A 16,356-nucleotide genomic window follows, 5' to 3' on the forward strand; every position below is an offset into this window, starting at 1 on the left:
TAATATGCATGCATGGCTTATTTTATTTGAATTGAAGCTGCAATCGTAAAGATGATAATTTATAATACAAATTAAAAAAAAAATTGCACAAAAAACATATGCAACGTGTGTGATTTATTATCGACTATTACAACAACAATATTTTGTCAATATCGGCAATTTCAAAATGTGATCGTCAGAATCTTCTTCTTGTTTACGACATCACAGGGTGGCCATTGGCGCCTTATATTTCTTGCATTGTTTTTCCATATTAATATTCATCTTCTTCTTTGTTTAAGAATTAACAATTTTAATTTAAAAAATAAATCAATTTAGCACCTATTAAAAGTTTGTTGATTCAATAAAATTATTTAAAATAAATCGTTTGTTTGATAATTTTAACAAACATTTTCAATATTTTAGTCAAACTAATTTAATCCGTAATAAGTATTAGGTTAGTAACTTTTTAGAGAACAATTTTTAAAAAACGATTTTTACGGTTGCATTTTTAATACAATAACTTCACACTGTAATCGATTTGGCAACGGTTTTACACCATTATCTCTAATTATTCACATGTCAAAGATGGTTAGAATAAATTTTCATCAACAATACTAGGAACCAACTCTATATAAGTCAAGAATCAGCCAATTGGTAAATTAGAGGTACCGGTGACTTTAACCGAATGTTGCTACTGATAGGCATACGGATGTTTCTTTTTCTTGTAAATTGGATGGTTTTGGATATGATTTCTATGTTTCATGTGTTACGCATTAATAAAACATAATTAATTATATGGAACCAACTAATAAATGATCAAAGCATCTGTTCCGTGATTCTCTCCTAACATTAGCGTATCTTCCCTCATGTTTTAAACGTGATCAACAATAATTTAACAAACAAATTAAATTATAAATTAATAAAACTAATTATAATTAATTATGTTATCCCATTCCTAGCTGATTATTAGTTGGTTCCATATAATTTTTCAATTTTCATGTAAAAATTATTTATGAAATGTGAACATGTACATGTTATCAAACAGTTTAATTACACATGTCAAACTATTTAATAACAGTGCTTAATTAGTTATTATGATCTTCAGATCAAGATTATTTTAAGGTGAAAACTCAAGTGCAATCGACTTTACGTGAAATTGATATCTGAGAGCAAGGTAACGAAAATCGAGATTTTACATAAAATTGAAAAGATAATTAAAAATCGTAGAACGTAAAATCATAAAACATAACGTAAGATTTTATTAAATATATAAATTTATTAATATTAATTATTAGAGCAATATAATATGATAAAATTAAGTAATTTAAATAAAAACAAAAATTTAAATTTGACAAAAAAATCATAAATAATAACACGATGATAAAATAAAACTAAAGTAACATAAATATATAACAAAATGTAACATTTGTAAAGTTTAAAAATAAAAATATAAACTAGTCACAAGTTTAATGTGCAACATCACAAATATAAAGAAGATAACATAACATCATCCTAAAAAATATAAAAACTAGAACAATTTATTAACGTCATAATCATTATGTTCTCCAACATTTTGATTTTCATTAGGAGGAAAGTTGAGAAGCTCATTGAAAGCATCATCATAAAGAAGAGGAATTTCCAAATCAATCAAAGGATTCTCATCTTTACCTCCATCTTTCTGAGGGGCTAAGTTTACATCATTTTGTGTGTCAAACTCTTCCAAATTTTTCATTATATTTTCATCTTTCACAATCCATTCTTCATCTAAATTCAAGTCTTCAAGACTATAGTCAGCAGTATTTCTTGATGGTTTTTTCCTTGCCAATCTTAAATTGGTCATCACAAAAACAACGTCATTCATTGTACTTATTTTCAAACGATTTCTCCTTTTCGTGTGAACCTAATAATATCAAAATTTATTAACATTTATTTAAAATAAATACATATACTAATTAGAAAGTAATAGAATTGAATAATTAACTAATTCTATAATTTAGAAAATAAATCCCTAAACTAGTATCAAATTAAAAGTTTATCATCTCAAAAGCACTCCAATTACACTCACATCCCGATGAACTACAAGTCAAGCTCAAGACACGGATAGTAAACTTTTGAAGTTCTGGATGTTCATCCCCATAAGAATCCCACCATTGTGAAGGTGTTTTGGTTTTGAGAGCATTCTTGACTACATCTGTACTAAAAAATTTAGCCTTATTCTTGAAATCTTCAAGTTGACTATCAATAATTATAATGAGTGCAGGATCTACTACAAGTATATCCAAACAATCATAAAGTCTTTTCTTAACATCATACTCAACCTTAAAATTAGGACTATATTGAATTTGTGGATTCAAATAATAGCCTACAGCATGCAAATGCTTAAAGAGTTGCTTGTTCCATCTTTCATCAATAATATTCTACAAAGGCTTATAACTAAAAAGAACATGAAAATAATGAATTAGACAATTACCTAATTAGTAAATAATTAAATGGTAATACTGAAAGAAAAATGTTTACTTATTACTAGTTTTATTATCTTGCTTCAACACTTTGAAAAACATTTTTAATCTTTTCTTTAACACGATCAATTTCAGAATACATGTATTTTATAGCTGGGTTTTTCTCTGAATCCACTATACGGAGCACGTGAAGAAGAGGATAAACACCTCTCAAGTAATGGATAATGTTTTTTCAAAATGTTTTATCCAAAACAATATTTTCAATGTTTTTTTTTTCATCCCTTGTCTTTGAACACTTGCTTGTCTTCCACTCATCTGAGATGAACATTCTAATTATTAGATTCTTTTTCTCATTAAGACTACCCAAAGTAAGGTAGGAAGTAGCAAATCGTGTCATACCTGATCTCACCAAATCTCTTCCTTTGGTGTATTGTTGCAAAAGAAAAATTAGAGAAGTCCTAGAATATATGTAAGTGGTAAGTCTTCTTCCTTTGGCAATGGTGTCTTTGTGAAGAGCTAGCTTCTTCTCAAAATCTTCAAGCATCAAATCAATGCAAGGAGCGGCACAAGGAGTCCAATAAAGATTCTTTCTCTTTTCCATTAACATTTATCCTGCCTTTTTGTAGTTAGCTGCATTATCAGTTACAATTTGAACCACATTCTCTTCCCCCACTTCCTCTACAACTTCATCAATCATCTTGAATATCTTTTCAGCTGTTTTGCATATATCAGAAGCATTAATCGATTTCAAGAAAATAGTTTCTTTAGGATTATTCACAAGGAAGTTGAGAATAGTTCTCCTTCTTTCATCTATCCAACCATCTGTTATAATAGTGCATCCACTTTTTTCCATTCAGCTTTATGTTCTAATATTAGTTTGGTTGACTCTACCTTCTTCTTCAATAATTTTCCTCTTAACTCATCATAAGAGGGTGGCTTGAATCCTAATCCATGGCGGGCAACCTTCTCAAACATGCTATGCTATTATTCAGATCTTGCAACATTAAAGGGAATATCATTATTGTAGATGAACGAAGCAATTTCATCACACGCCTCTTCCCTTAGACCCTTTTTAAAAATAGAGTTGATTGTTGTTTGAGTGTTCACACCCCTTTTCTTAAAGAGACTTGCTGGTATCTCTATTTCTTTTCCCTTTTTTTTTCTCACCAACTAAAGCATCCCCTTCTTCTTCTACTCCTTCATCTTTACTTTGTATCATTCTCTCAAAGTCTCTTGTCTTCTTAACCAAATTTTTTTTTGCAAACCAACAACAATATCAAACATCTCCTTTTTAACCTCATCAGAAACACTCATACAAGGTTCAACATATTTTTTTGTTCCTGCCAAATGATATTTCAACCTATACACTCCTCCTGTCACAACCTTATCACAATACTTACATTTTATTTTCTTGGCATCTTCATCAATAGAAATTCCATGCTTCCAAGCTTTGTCACTCCTATTTTCTAGAGTATTTTTAGCGATCTTCTCAGATGCACCACCACCAATAATTTCAGCCCCAGTATTATTTTCACCATTATTCGCATTTGAAGCCATTTCAAACCTAAATAAATAGAACAAAACAATTAATTCCTTAAGACTAAACTATGACTTTTGAAGTGATAATATAGTATTAATTTTTTTTCGAGGGAGGGGCTTAAAGCCCCAAATATAGTAGTAATAAACAAATAATACAATACATTAATAAAATTTGAACAATTTGATATACAGCAAACTAATGAATGCATTATCAAGTGAGAATATTTAAATATTACTATAAAAAATGCAATAAATTCACATAATTTTCAAAAGAAAATGGTGCACTATATATCAAATTCTCTACACAAAGCCTTATATGGTCCAATAAATTTCAGTATTTATGAAATATCATAACCAAAGATAACTTATCAAGAAAATTTCATAGCCACTTCTTGAATAGATCATGAATATGAACCCCAAAATATTTGTTTCATCCGTGCTTAACTAGCTAGCATTAAAAAAAAAAAAATCATATTGAACATTACCAAAGATATGAACGTGTTCCCTGTAACATAAATTTTTATTTATACTCTCAAACACATCAATTGGAGCAACTAATTACCAATTACAGCACAAGAACTAAATATGCTAAATATTAATACACAATTACACAAAGGCCTATATAAATATCGGATATTGTCACTAGTTTCAGTAAATAGTTAACAATCTTTAACAAGATGAAATTATAAATTTTCTTCTAGAACAAACTTATATACAAAATCATATATATCTACTAATGCTAGTCAATTCAACAAATAAACATACATGCCACTATTATCTAAATACTAACATAAATGATCTTTATTTTAATCAATAACTTTGTTCTATTATCTACTATCTAATAATATAGTTGGTATAAGAAACTCTAATTTGATGTCAACAAGTTCACAATTGAGAGTAAATTATATTCTTTATTTGATTTGTAGTAGCAAGCTTAAACTCTATTTTAATTATTTGAGAAGCTTACCTCAGAGTCTTTAAATTTGAGACTTAAAAACTTGAGATACTTCACTGAATTTATTAACTTTGAGAAGCAACAGGCCAACAGCTGCAATTTTTCTCACATATCCACAAAGTGATATTAGCAAAAGTATTTTTCATAATTAAAAATAAAGAACAAATAAAATTGATACCACAATTCTTATTCATATCCAATAACAACTAAATTGAAGTATTGAAATTAAATAGAGCATATAGTTAAAACTTAAAATAAAGTTTAAACATTCATAAGTAAAGTATATAAATGAATATATAATTAACTATGTTATTATGTAATGTAAGCATTTAGGCTTTATCCTGTAGCAATAGAAATATATCACTCTTTGATTTTTGTGAATTGTAAATAACAATAACAGGTAAAGCATATGCACCTAAATCCTGATGTCCTAATCCCGATTCCCAAATTTCCAATATTTATAAGTGTATCATATGATTCATATTATATTGGCAACGAGCCAACTATAATTTATTTGCTAATTTGTTGAATATAATGATGGTAAAGAAATTAAAATCAAGAAGTATGAGAAGGAGTCGAGGATCTTACATGCACAAAGCAGAGTTGAAGATGCTAATTTGTCGTGGAGAAGGCAACAATGACAAAACTGCAGAAGTGCAGAGTCCCAAAATAAAAACTATAAAAGTGCAGAACTGGAATGCGATAGGTTAAGGAAGTGGGAGTCAGCCAGTCAGGAAGAGTAGGAGAGTGACAGGAGGTTACAGTATTTTAAATTAAAACTGAAATTGAAAAGATTGAATTAAGACGGTGAAAAAATTGAAGGGTTTTTTGGTTAGATCCGGGTTGGACCAAGCGGGTCATTCCAAACCCACTATTATTCATCTTCCAAATTGTCTTGCTTTTGACGCGGGGGAGACGAAGACGATTTTACGATCCCACGATCTTCCACGGCAATTCTATGTTTCTGAGTTTTATCAGGAACGGAAGTAGAAACGGACACGCAAAACACTTACAGGAACGTAGAATCGTCCGTTTCTACGATTAAAGACGCGATTTTTGCTACCTTGCCTGAGAGTCGTTAGATAGATAATTTGACTGATTTGACTAAATTTTTATTTAACGACTCTCAGATATCAATTTCACGTAAAGTCGATTCCACCTGAATTTTCACCTCACTCTAAACATTCTCATATTAGCATAGTCATATTAAATCCTTGCATTGGTACTGTAACGACTACTACTGGATGTGAGCAATTTTTACTTAGGTATATAGTATTTTCAATTGGTTCATAAGACTTTATAAAAAAAATTAATAAATACCAATTAAGTCACATGACTTCATTTCTGTCATTATATTGACTATAATTAAAAAGTATTTACTTCAATTAGTTGATAATATTCATTTTACTGCCTATATAAGAACTACACAAATAATTGAGGCAGAAATTTGTTCAAAAACTAATAAGGGTCACATTTATAAAGATGGTAGTGAACGTAATTTATTATATTAAAAAATTAGGAACTAAATTGATTTATACTATTTAAGAGATACCTATATATATGTTAGATTAGAGCAACTTATAAATCATTATCTATGCATTACCTTAAACCTTTACTATTTGTCACATATGTTATCTCTAAATCTATTATCCGGTTTTATTCGAGAAAGATAAGCAAATTGAATAGATATGAATTTAGGTTGCAAGCCTTGTGCTTAATTGCCAACCCTAACTTAGGTTGCATAAAAAAATTATTAAATTGAAATTCAAGGTCCAAAAAAAGTTTTAGAAAATTCAAAAAAGTCCAAATACATATTTTCCGAATTTCGAATAACAACCACACAGATCAAGATGGATTAAAATATTGCATTGAAATTATATAACTCTATATCAAACAAGTGTTTCATAGTTTGTCAAAGACTTTCCACCAATTTTTTTCTTTTTCTCGATAATTAGATCAACTTTGATTCTGAAATAGCTAGGAGGAAAAAGAGAAATAATAAAAAGAATAACCCCAAAAGAAACAAATTAAAGAAAATAAATTGAGTCTTTAGGATACATATTACATTATTCTAATTTTCTACCCCTCATATATTTGATTGTTATTTTTTTTTCTACTCGTCATATCTTTGATTGTTATTTTTCATTTATTGAAAATCCTATTAAAGCATGTAGGAGATATGACTTATGAGAATCATGAAGTTTGAACCAATGTACTTAAATTGAAGGGTGACACAAATTCAGATCCGCCATTGAAAAGATCATTGGCAGCAAGCTGAGAGCCATATTCAGTTGGATGGTGCCTATCCCAAAACAAGAATTTGTGGCGGAATTCGCATACTGTCGCATTTGGGCTACATGGGATTCCACCGGTGAGAGTTTGATTTCCGCAGCAAGCAGTTGCTACGTCACTCAGACCTTCATTAAATATAATCAAATCTCTTAGAGATATAAGCATTTACATATGTTTTTGAATAAACTTAAATTTTTAGGAAAAGTGATTTTGCCACAAAATTTTTATTAATTTTTGCCAAGAAATGAACTCAACTTGTTTTATTTTGTGCAATCTATCATGATGAACAACTTACCATAAAAGTTATAACCCTTCCATGATTATACTTAATTAAAGAAAATAAGTCTAGTATTAATAGAAATTTATATTATTTTCAGAAAAGAATTTTGCTAGCATTATATATCGTTGATTTCTTAAGGTCTCTAACATATATACACAAAAAAATTATATTTAAAAACTTAGGATGTATTTAGTTTGTGTTTTTATTTCTAGTATTTTTTATTTTTATAATTTTATAAAAAAAGATTAAGAGATAAAAATAGAAAATAAAATTTTATTTTTTTTTCCACAAAATTCTAAAAACAGGACACAGTAAAAATGAAAATGCATCCTTAAACATTTAAGATTTCCATATGCTCTGTATTTTAAATTAAAATAATTATTCAAAAATTAAAAAGTTAATATCTTAAGATAATTATTGTCCTTTTTCCAATAACACTCTTAATTTAATTGTGATAATTGAATAAAAATTAGTTATACATATATATATATATGTAAATTTATTTAAGTGGAATTTACTGTATTTATACATTATAAACATTATTCAAAATTCATTTATTACTTTCTTTTTTAATTTGTGATTATTTACAATTTTTTGAAATAGGTAGATAATAAACTTTGAAACTTTAATTTCCATTATAACAATAATCTTAGCAAATTTCCTGACACATAAAACCCTTGAAACAAAGGTAATTGAATTAGCTAGAGTCAGATGCATGTTTACCAAGTGATGCAGGATTGTTGATCATTTCAGTGGTAATTGAATATGTGTTTCCAAAGGAGAAATTAAATTCAGGAAACTTTGATGAGTTCAAATCTAGCAGCATATAATACAATCCATAGTTGAAGAGTTGAGCAACAGCATTGATTTCATTCGAAGAGTTACCACCATAACTTCCACGCACATCTGGGACAGAACCAAGAGGAGCAAGACCTAGTATGCCAAATTTTCTGCCTCCCAGGTTTATTAAATTCTGTAATGATCAAAGGACAATAATTGTTAGATATTATTATTATTAATATTATTATTACAATCCTGCTATATTACCAACAGTATTTTTGTCAATTTCTGTCGACTCTTGTTTATAACGATATTTTATGGAAGTGTCTTTATGGATGTATCTAATAAAAATATCTTTTTTATGATCGTATCTAATGGAAGTGTCTTTATAAATATATTTTCTGGATGTGCCTTTTTATACATGTGTTTAAAATATAATAATTAATTATTGTTGACAATAAGTTGGCAGATAATAGAGTTAAGTATGATTTTGGTCCCCAACGTAGGGGATGAAAATTTATTTCGTCCCTCGCCTTTTTTTCGCTCTAAAATGGTCCCTAAAGTTTCAGTTTGTTTTAAAATCGTCATTTTTACCAATTATATTTTTTTATTTACCAAATTACCCTTTATTAAAAAAATTATAAAATAAAATAAATATAAAATAAATAAAAAAAGAAAAAAAAGAAAGAAAAGGGGATACAGAAGCAGGGTGGGAGAGGGGGGCGAGAAAGAAAGAAAAGCGGGGGGGGGGAGGAGGAGGGGCGAGAAAGGTGTGGGGGGGAGGGTGGAGAGAAGAGGGACGCCATGCTGCCGCACCGCCGCCCGCCGACTCCACCGCCGCACCGCCGCCCGCTGTCCGCCTCTTCTTCTTCTTCTTTTTCTTCTTCTTCCCGCCGACACCACCGCCGAGCCGTTGTCCGCCGCCCGCCACTTCTTCTTCTTCTTCTTCATGTTGATTCTGGGTTCTTGATGATGATGATGATTTTCTGGTTCTGAGTAACATTGTTGTTTGATTTTTCTGGATTTTCTAAATTCTGGGTTTTGATGAGGATGACGATGATGATGTTGATTTTCTGATGTTTTGATTTTTCTGATTTTCTGATGTTGATTTTTCTGGATTTTTGATGTTTTGGTGTGATGGATGCTGGTGATGGAGTGGCAGTGGATGGGGGGTGCAGTGGTGGTGGTTGTTCTGATTCTGAATTATAATGATGATGATGATGGTAGTGGTGGTGGTGGTGGTGGTGGTGGTGGTTGTTGTTGTTGTTCTGATTCTGAGTTCTGATAATGGTGGTGGTGGTGGTGGTGGTAGGTGGTAGGTGGTGGGTGGTGGTGGTTGTGATGGTGCTGGTGCTTTGCATAATTTTGGGGAAGAAGGGAGAATTTTGGGGAAGAAGGGATAGGGGCATTTTGGTCCGAAGGACGGTTTTAAAACAAACTAAAATTTTGGGGACCATTTTGGAACAAAAAAAAGGCGAGGAACGAAAAAAATTTTTAGCTCCTACGTTAAGGACCAAAATCATACTTAACCCCAGATAATATATTAGTATCCTATACTTCTCCTTAATATTATTATTATTGGAAATAAGGCTAGCACAATTAATCCGAATTGATTAAAAGTTAGTTCATTCGTATAAATAATTTATAATTTTAGTTATTAATATTGATAGTGATCTATGAAGGAAAAATAATTAAAAGAGAATAACAAAATAAAATCTTCACCACAACCATTCTAAAAATATTGTTAAATAATTATTAAATATTAAAATAAATAGAACTGTTGATAGTATTAGTCATTCCTATTTAAAAATATGTGAGAGAGGGGGAAACTAAACTACTATAAAAATCATTTTTTTAATTAGTAATTATTTATTTTATTTTTAGCTACAGTAAAAATAGCTATTAATATATTTATCAACAATTAGACATTACTTATTTTATATTTTGTTGTTAAAAAGTTTTAATAGTAATTGTATAATTGTGTGAAAGACCTTTTTAATGATAGTAAAAAATATACCATTGTCATTGTAACATATAGTAATAATGACAAATATATAATTACCAAATAAGACATATAGTGGCCATTATGTTATTGTCACTAAAAATTTACCATTAAAAATGATTTTTGTTATAGTCTTGATACATTCTTTTACAATACCGCTTATTTTAAAAACTTAAACTAATAAAAAAAACACATGAATGATTATATTTTTAATACACTTTTCGTACAAAATTTTTTGTTAAATTTGTATAAGTTTTTTTTAGATTGTCTTTTTCTTTTTATTTAACAACAATTGAATTACTCTAAATTTTTAAGTCAAAAAAATTTTAATATTATATTATAAAATTATTTTTTTAAATAATTTAAACTAATAAAAAAATATATGAAAATATAAATACTTTATTATCTTAGATAAATTTTGTATATACTAGGGACACCACTACTACCAATCCTTCGAAGTAATGAAAAGTAGAGGTGTCAATTTAATTAGCCCTAAGCTTTAAGGATGAGCTTTGACCCCATAAAGACTCTATCTTTTAAGATCAAATTAGCTGAAAAAAATTCATATCGAGAATATGATGAGTTTGGAAAACTCTTATTTAATTTTGATGATAAACAAACATTATTGAAATATTTAAATACAAAATTATTAATTTAATCCTAATTCATATATGCTTAATTAATAATTTTGTTGTGCAGATTTTATGATGGGCCGAGAAATGAGTTTCTGACTTAAGCCCAATAATTAAGCCTTGTTGCATGCTTTATATTATGAGGCTGAAATTTTATATTAATGGGCCAGAATAAATATTATTGATGCAAGCCCAAACAGATGCTTTCTTGTGTGTTCTATGCTTGATCCAAGATTTATCAGGAAAGCAAATGTTATTCTTGGGCCTGATTTAATTATCATTGCAACCAAGCCCAATTCTATTTGAAAGGAGAGTTCCTCATGCTTGACCGAATCCATGAAGCAAAGAAATAAAGCTTCATACTCTCCAACGGATTCCATTGCTTGCTAAGAATGGATTTCAAATTTAAATAAGCTAGCATTGGAAACATGAGAGAGAACTTGACTTTGATTTGATGGGAATCATTATGACCAATGCAACACTCCACTCAAAGCATGGGAAGTAAAAGCTAGCCATCAATATGCTATATGTCATTTAATTGCTTTTACTTTAATTTCACATTCTCTCTCATCTCTTTCTTCTTCTCTCTTTGGTCTTTGTCCAGTAAACCATGGACGCCGTGATCATCAACAAAGAAAAAGAAAGAGTTGCATGCATCAAGACCATCAAGCTAATGATGACAAGAAAACACACTAAAATAAAAGTGAGCTGTGGCTAAGATGCTTACCAAATGTGGTTAGATTTGGTGAAGCTATCTTGAGCCTTTCATGCTCAAAAAGGAAGAAGAAGATTCGGCCAGCTAGAGGAGATTCTTGAAGCATGGCTTGTCTTTGATTCTGCTCAACCACCACAGGGAGTAGTTAGAGTGGCGAAGTGATGGTTGAAGGCAGAGATTGAAGCAGATGAAGTCATCATCATCATGAGGCATCAAGGGCCAGAAATCCATCTTGGAGAGGAAGCCAAGGATGGAGAGCCCGGATTGATGAAGGGTGATGATCAAGAAAGGACTAGAGGTAATTGCATGTTGGTTAATGCATGGTTATCTCTTCTCTCTCTGTGTGGCCGAACCGGTTCTGTGTTTGTTGAAGGAGGAAGAAGTTGGTTCGGTTTTGGCTTCAAGTGTGGAGGCTTTCCTCTTCTTTAAAAAGGGGGAACAACCACTGTTTGAAGCAAGGAGAAAATTTGAATGTGCAAGGCACAGAGTTCTCAGAGCTACCTGAGCTAACAGTTTTCTCTTCTCCTTCAATGTTCTCTGTTTTGTAATTTTTCTGTTTAATTTTGTCATGTCTTGAGTCTCATGGAAAAAGGCAAACAAGTGAGGTTTGTATAAAAAAGCCATAGAGCGGAAAAAGGCAGAGAGTGCAAAATTAAAAGAAAAAGCCATAGATGTCTTAGCGTTCCTTTGTTCATCTATGTTGTGTATCATGATTCTGTGGGAATCCCCTTGTAAGTTGGGTTAGCACTTTACAAGTTGTAATCAGATTGAGTATAGTGAAATTCCATCATGTTTGTGATGGAGACTGGATGTAGGCTGCACTGCACTTAGCAGCCGAACCAGGATATATCTGGGTGCAATCTTCTTCTCTTTCTACTCCATTTCTATTTTCTACTACACAGGAGCAAAAGCCAGAATTATCTCGTGCCAAGTGACGAGACAAAACAAAAATTCTCGTGGCAAGGGACGAGACAAAACAAAGTTGCTCGTGTCTAGTGACGAGCAAAAACAGAAAAGTCTCCTCTAAAGGTCAGCAAGTGCTAACGTCAGAAAAAGGGGGCTAAGATTCAACCCCCTTCTCTTAGCCACTGAAACCATCAGAATAGATTCAAAATAGTTCAAAAAAGAGGAAAAGATATTTCACTATATTATAATATGTACTATATGAATCTATAAATTAATTAACGAGACATATATTTGTCTTCACTTTTGTTATCTAAGATTCTTTGTAATCGAAATATATATTCACTTTTAGTCTATAATTCAGCATAGTAAGAATATTTATTTTTCACTTTTAGAGCTAAATCTAACGTGTCTCTACTACTTATTATATGCCGTTTAATGTCTTTCATGAATAAAAATTTATTTATTTTTAATAAAAAAGTAAATAAATAAATAAAAAAGGAAAGTATGTAATGGGAATGAAAGAAGAAGACCGTGAGATGAGCTTGGTAGCTAGCGATCAAGTCCGGCAAGAATTGTTGCAGTTGTTGGATGAGGCTGCTGGAGTTGCTTACATTGAACATCAAGAATTCATTTATGTCATTGCTTCCCACACTTATAAGGATTAGAGATTTGTTGATTATACCTTTTGCGGCACTTTCATTTAGATACCGTGTCATATTGTCGCCAACTCTTGAGAATTGTTCAATTTGTTCTTCCATGGATATAACCCTCCCCTGCATGTTTCCATCCATATACTCATGTTTTAGTTTTCGAAAAACATTATTCATACACCAAATACTCTTAGCATCTGTGTAAAAATACATTACTAATTAATTGTGTATTTAAATTATTTTTTAATTGACAAAAAATGTATGTTTAGTCATTAAGGAAATACTGATATCAAAATCGTATTACATGTTAATCAACCAATTAAGATTTATTTTTTATTATTTATTAAACTACCAATGTTCAAAGGAGAGTACTAGGTAAACAATAGCCATCTTGAACAATATGAATAACGACTAATAAAATAAAAACATACTACATCTCTAAATTAATCATCTAAATTTTAATATTAAAATAATCATCCGTATACCTAGTAAAATAAACATTCGATATATTTATTGTTCACGTTGTTTAATATTTTCATTATCTACCTATATTTTTTCATGTTCAAATAACCAATATTAGTGAACTATATATATTAACATTATATCTAAGTCGTGTTTGAAGTGTAAATGAACTTGAGAAAAGAATATCTTGTTAAATAATGTGTGTATAGTACTTCATATAGCATGTCATATTTTATTTAACATGACACATTGACAAAATATTAAACTTTTTAACTACTTACCTAATGCAACCTATTAAGGAATTAAATTGTCTAAGTTAAACGGAGGGAGATAGAGAGAGATATACAAAGCGTTTTTTTCCAGTGTGGTGGAGAATCCCTGCTCCTCCTCCAGCAAAATTGACTCCCTTAAGGATTTGGGTGTTGAAATCTTCTGTATCATTTTCTACAAGATACAGAAATGGCGGTGGACTCTCCTTGAATCCTAGTAATTGCACTGACCATGACCCAGAAAACAAACACTATTATAGATTAATTAATTATTAGAATAACATGTATATTATTACGATCCATCTATATATCATATCATGCATTAAAATATTAATGCTTGAATTGCACTACAAAAAAATGCCAAATAACAGCGATTTATTTAGAAATTGTATAAAAAATTGACCAGCAATGGTTTATTAATCTGGTCCTTTAGGATGTGAGGATTAGTTTTTGTAGCGATTTCTAATAACCGCTGGTATAATCGTACTAATTCAGTATATTGCGTTAGATTATCCATTAAATTATCTAACTCAATATTATTGGTTTCATCGGATTTGAATAATCACTACAACTAAAACATGGATGCATGATGGCAATTATATACATATGCATGCAGCTGTTGTTCCCTGGTCTTTCTTTGACGGCTTATAACCCCCACAATATGAAGAGTTAATATTTAATAAACATTCAAAAAATGTTGCAGCTTTTGAACTGTTGTGATTTTACTTTGTAGTTTTAAATACGAAAGTAAATTAAAATGTAAGTATAACGCAAATTAAAGAGTATATATGTAATATATTTTAGCTTGAATAATCATAAAATTATTTTTAATCAGTGTTAATACACAAATGTTATTCAAACAAATTAAATAATGATAATAATAAGTAGCATGATTATTCTTAATTACTAATAATAATAAGTTTACCAATGCAATCAGCAGTGTTATAACCATTGCTAAACCTTCCAGTAGGCTTGGATTGAGAAGGAGAATAATCAATCCCATAAAATGGCATATCAGCCTTTGACTTTGTATCATTCAAGAAATTGTTGGTACCAACATCAAAAGTTGAGTCCCCAAATATGTAAACTGCAGGCACTGCTGGATCTCTATACCCCACCACATTCAATAATAATCTCGACCCAACAACCATGCCTTCAGCAGCTAGGAAAATAATAATTAACATATTCTTCATTATTCTTCTCATGATCGCCATATATATAAAACTTTAATTTTGAAAATGTATATGTATATATATGCTTTATGATATGTTTATGTGATTGTAAATTAATTAATGGATAGGTTTGGTAATTCGGCTCCGAAATATAATAACTAGATTTTGACAAACATGCAAGTTATGTCACCACTGGCTTTTAGTGCGAACATTTCTAGCCGTAAATATTCCAAAGTAATCCATTTGGTTGGTGCTTCAATTTTTTGTGTTATTGTTAAGTTTATTCATTCATTCGGTTCATTCATGAATTTAAATAATTTAATTACTAATAATGCAAAGAATAATACAAGAGTTCTGTACATAAAAAGTATATAGTTTACGTTTATATTTACTCAAATCTTATACATACGAATCAATATAGTTTGTTTTCATATTTTTTAGAGTTACACATATAATTAGTAAAATTTATTTATTAAAAATAATTTAATATTTATACTGATCAAATAATAATAAAAAATATTAAAAAGGACTGGTTTCACAAGATTTTTTAATGCAAATATAATAAAAATTATGCTAGCTAAAATATATTTATATTGTATTATCTCAAATACTAAACACATATAATACATGAGATACGAATCTAATTTAATTAAATTTTTGTTTGACATTAGCACTTTTATCGAATGCAAACCTGCATAAAATTTACTAACTCCGATGATATAGATAAACTTCTTTCCCTTTTTGTTGGTTTGTGCTCTGCAAAAATAATCCAAGAGATAAATGCCGTCATTGTTTTTTCTTGACTTGGATTAAAACTCCTAACGATGATATCGTTGGATATTAGTGGCTAAAACAAAAATAATAATTTTACAAATAAACTAATAAAAGTGGTTATCAGAAAGAAGAGGCAAGCTGGCTAGTTTCTAAGCAAAATTTAATAAAGTAAAGAAAAGAAATTTTAGATAAATAACTAGCCTTGATAATTATTATATATACTAAAGGTAGAAAAAAAATATTTTTTGAAATTGTTATGCAAAAAATTTATAAATTATAATACATATATATAACTTAACTCAAAAATATTATTTATATACTAAAATTAACTATTAATATATTTATATATATAATATTTAATTTATTTTAATATATATTTTATATTAATAATTAATTTTAATATACACCTAACATAATTGAACTTAATTTTACATGATAATCAAGTGAGACATTTTGTTGTACAGATTAAAGTGATATAAAGAAAAAATAA

The 16,356-nt window shown here is 29.6% G+C and overlaps 2 protein-coding genes across 2 annotated transcripts; both read right to left on the minus strand.

The window, feature by feature from the left end:
• Window positions 1-2,003: 2,003 nt before the first annotated feature.
• LOC140179662 (uncharacterized) lies at window positions 2,004-3,039 on the minus strand. The gene is made up of 2 exons (XM_072219144.1): window positions 2,838-3,039; window positions 2,004-2,341 (listed from the first exon to the last, which is right to left on the minus strand). Exons 1-2 carry the CDS (start codon window positions 3,037-3,039, stop codon window positions 2,004-2,006), a joined length of 540 nt encoding a protein of 179 aa, XP_072075245.1.
• Window positions 3,040-13,967: 10,928 nt separating this feature from the next.
• Window positions 13,968-15,125, minus strand: LOC112804937 (GDSL esterase/lipase At5g37690-like). Its single transcript, XM_029297149.1, has 2 exons — window positions 14,846-15,125; window positions 13,968-14,146 (listed from the first exon to the last, which is right to left on the minus strand). The coding sequence occupies exons 1-2, from the start codon at window positions 15,123-15,125 to the stop codon at window positions 13,968-13,970; spliced, it is 459 nt and encodes a 152-aa protein (XP_029152982.1).
• Between the last annotated feature and the right edge of the window lie 1,231 nt (window positions 15,126-16,356).

This window comes from Arachis hypogaea, chromosome 1 (genome assembly GCF_003086295.3).
Source record: "Arachis hypogaea cultivar Tifrunner chromosome 1, arahy.Tifrunner.gnm2.J5K5, whole genome shotgun sequence".
Classification (NCBI taxonomy): domain Eukaryota; kingdom Viridiplantae; phylum Streptophyta; class Magnoliopsida; order Fabales; family Fabaceae; genus Arachis; species Arachis hypogaea.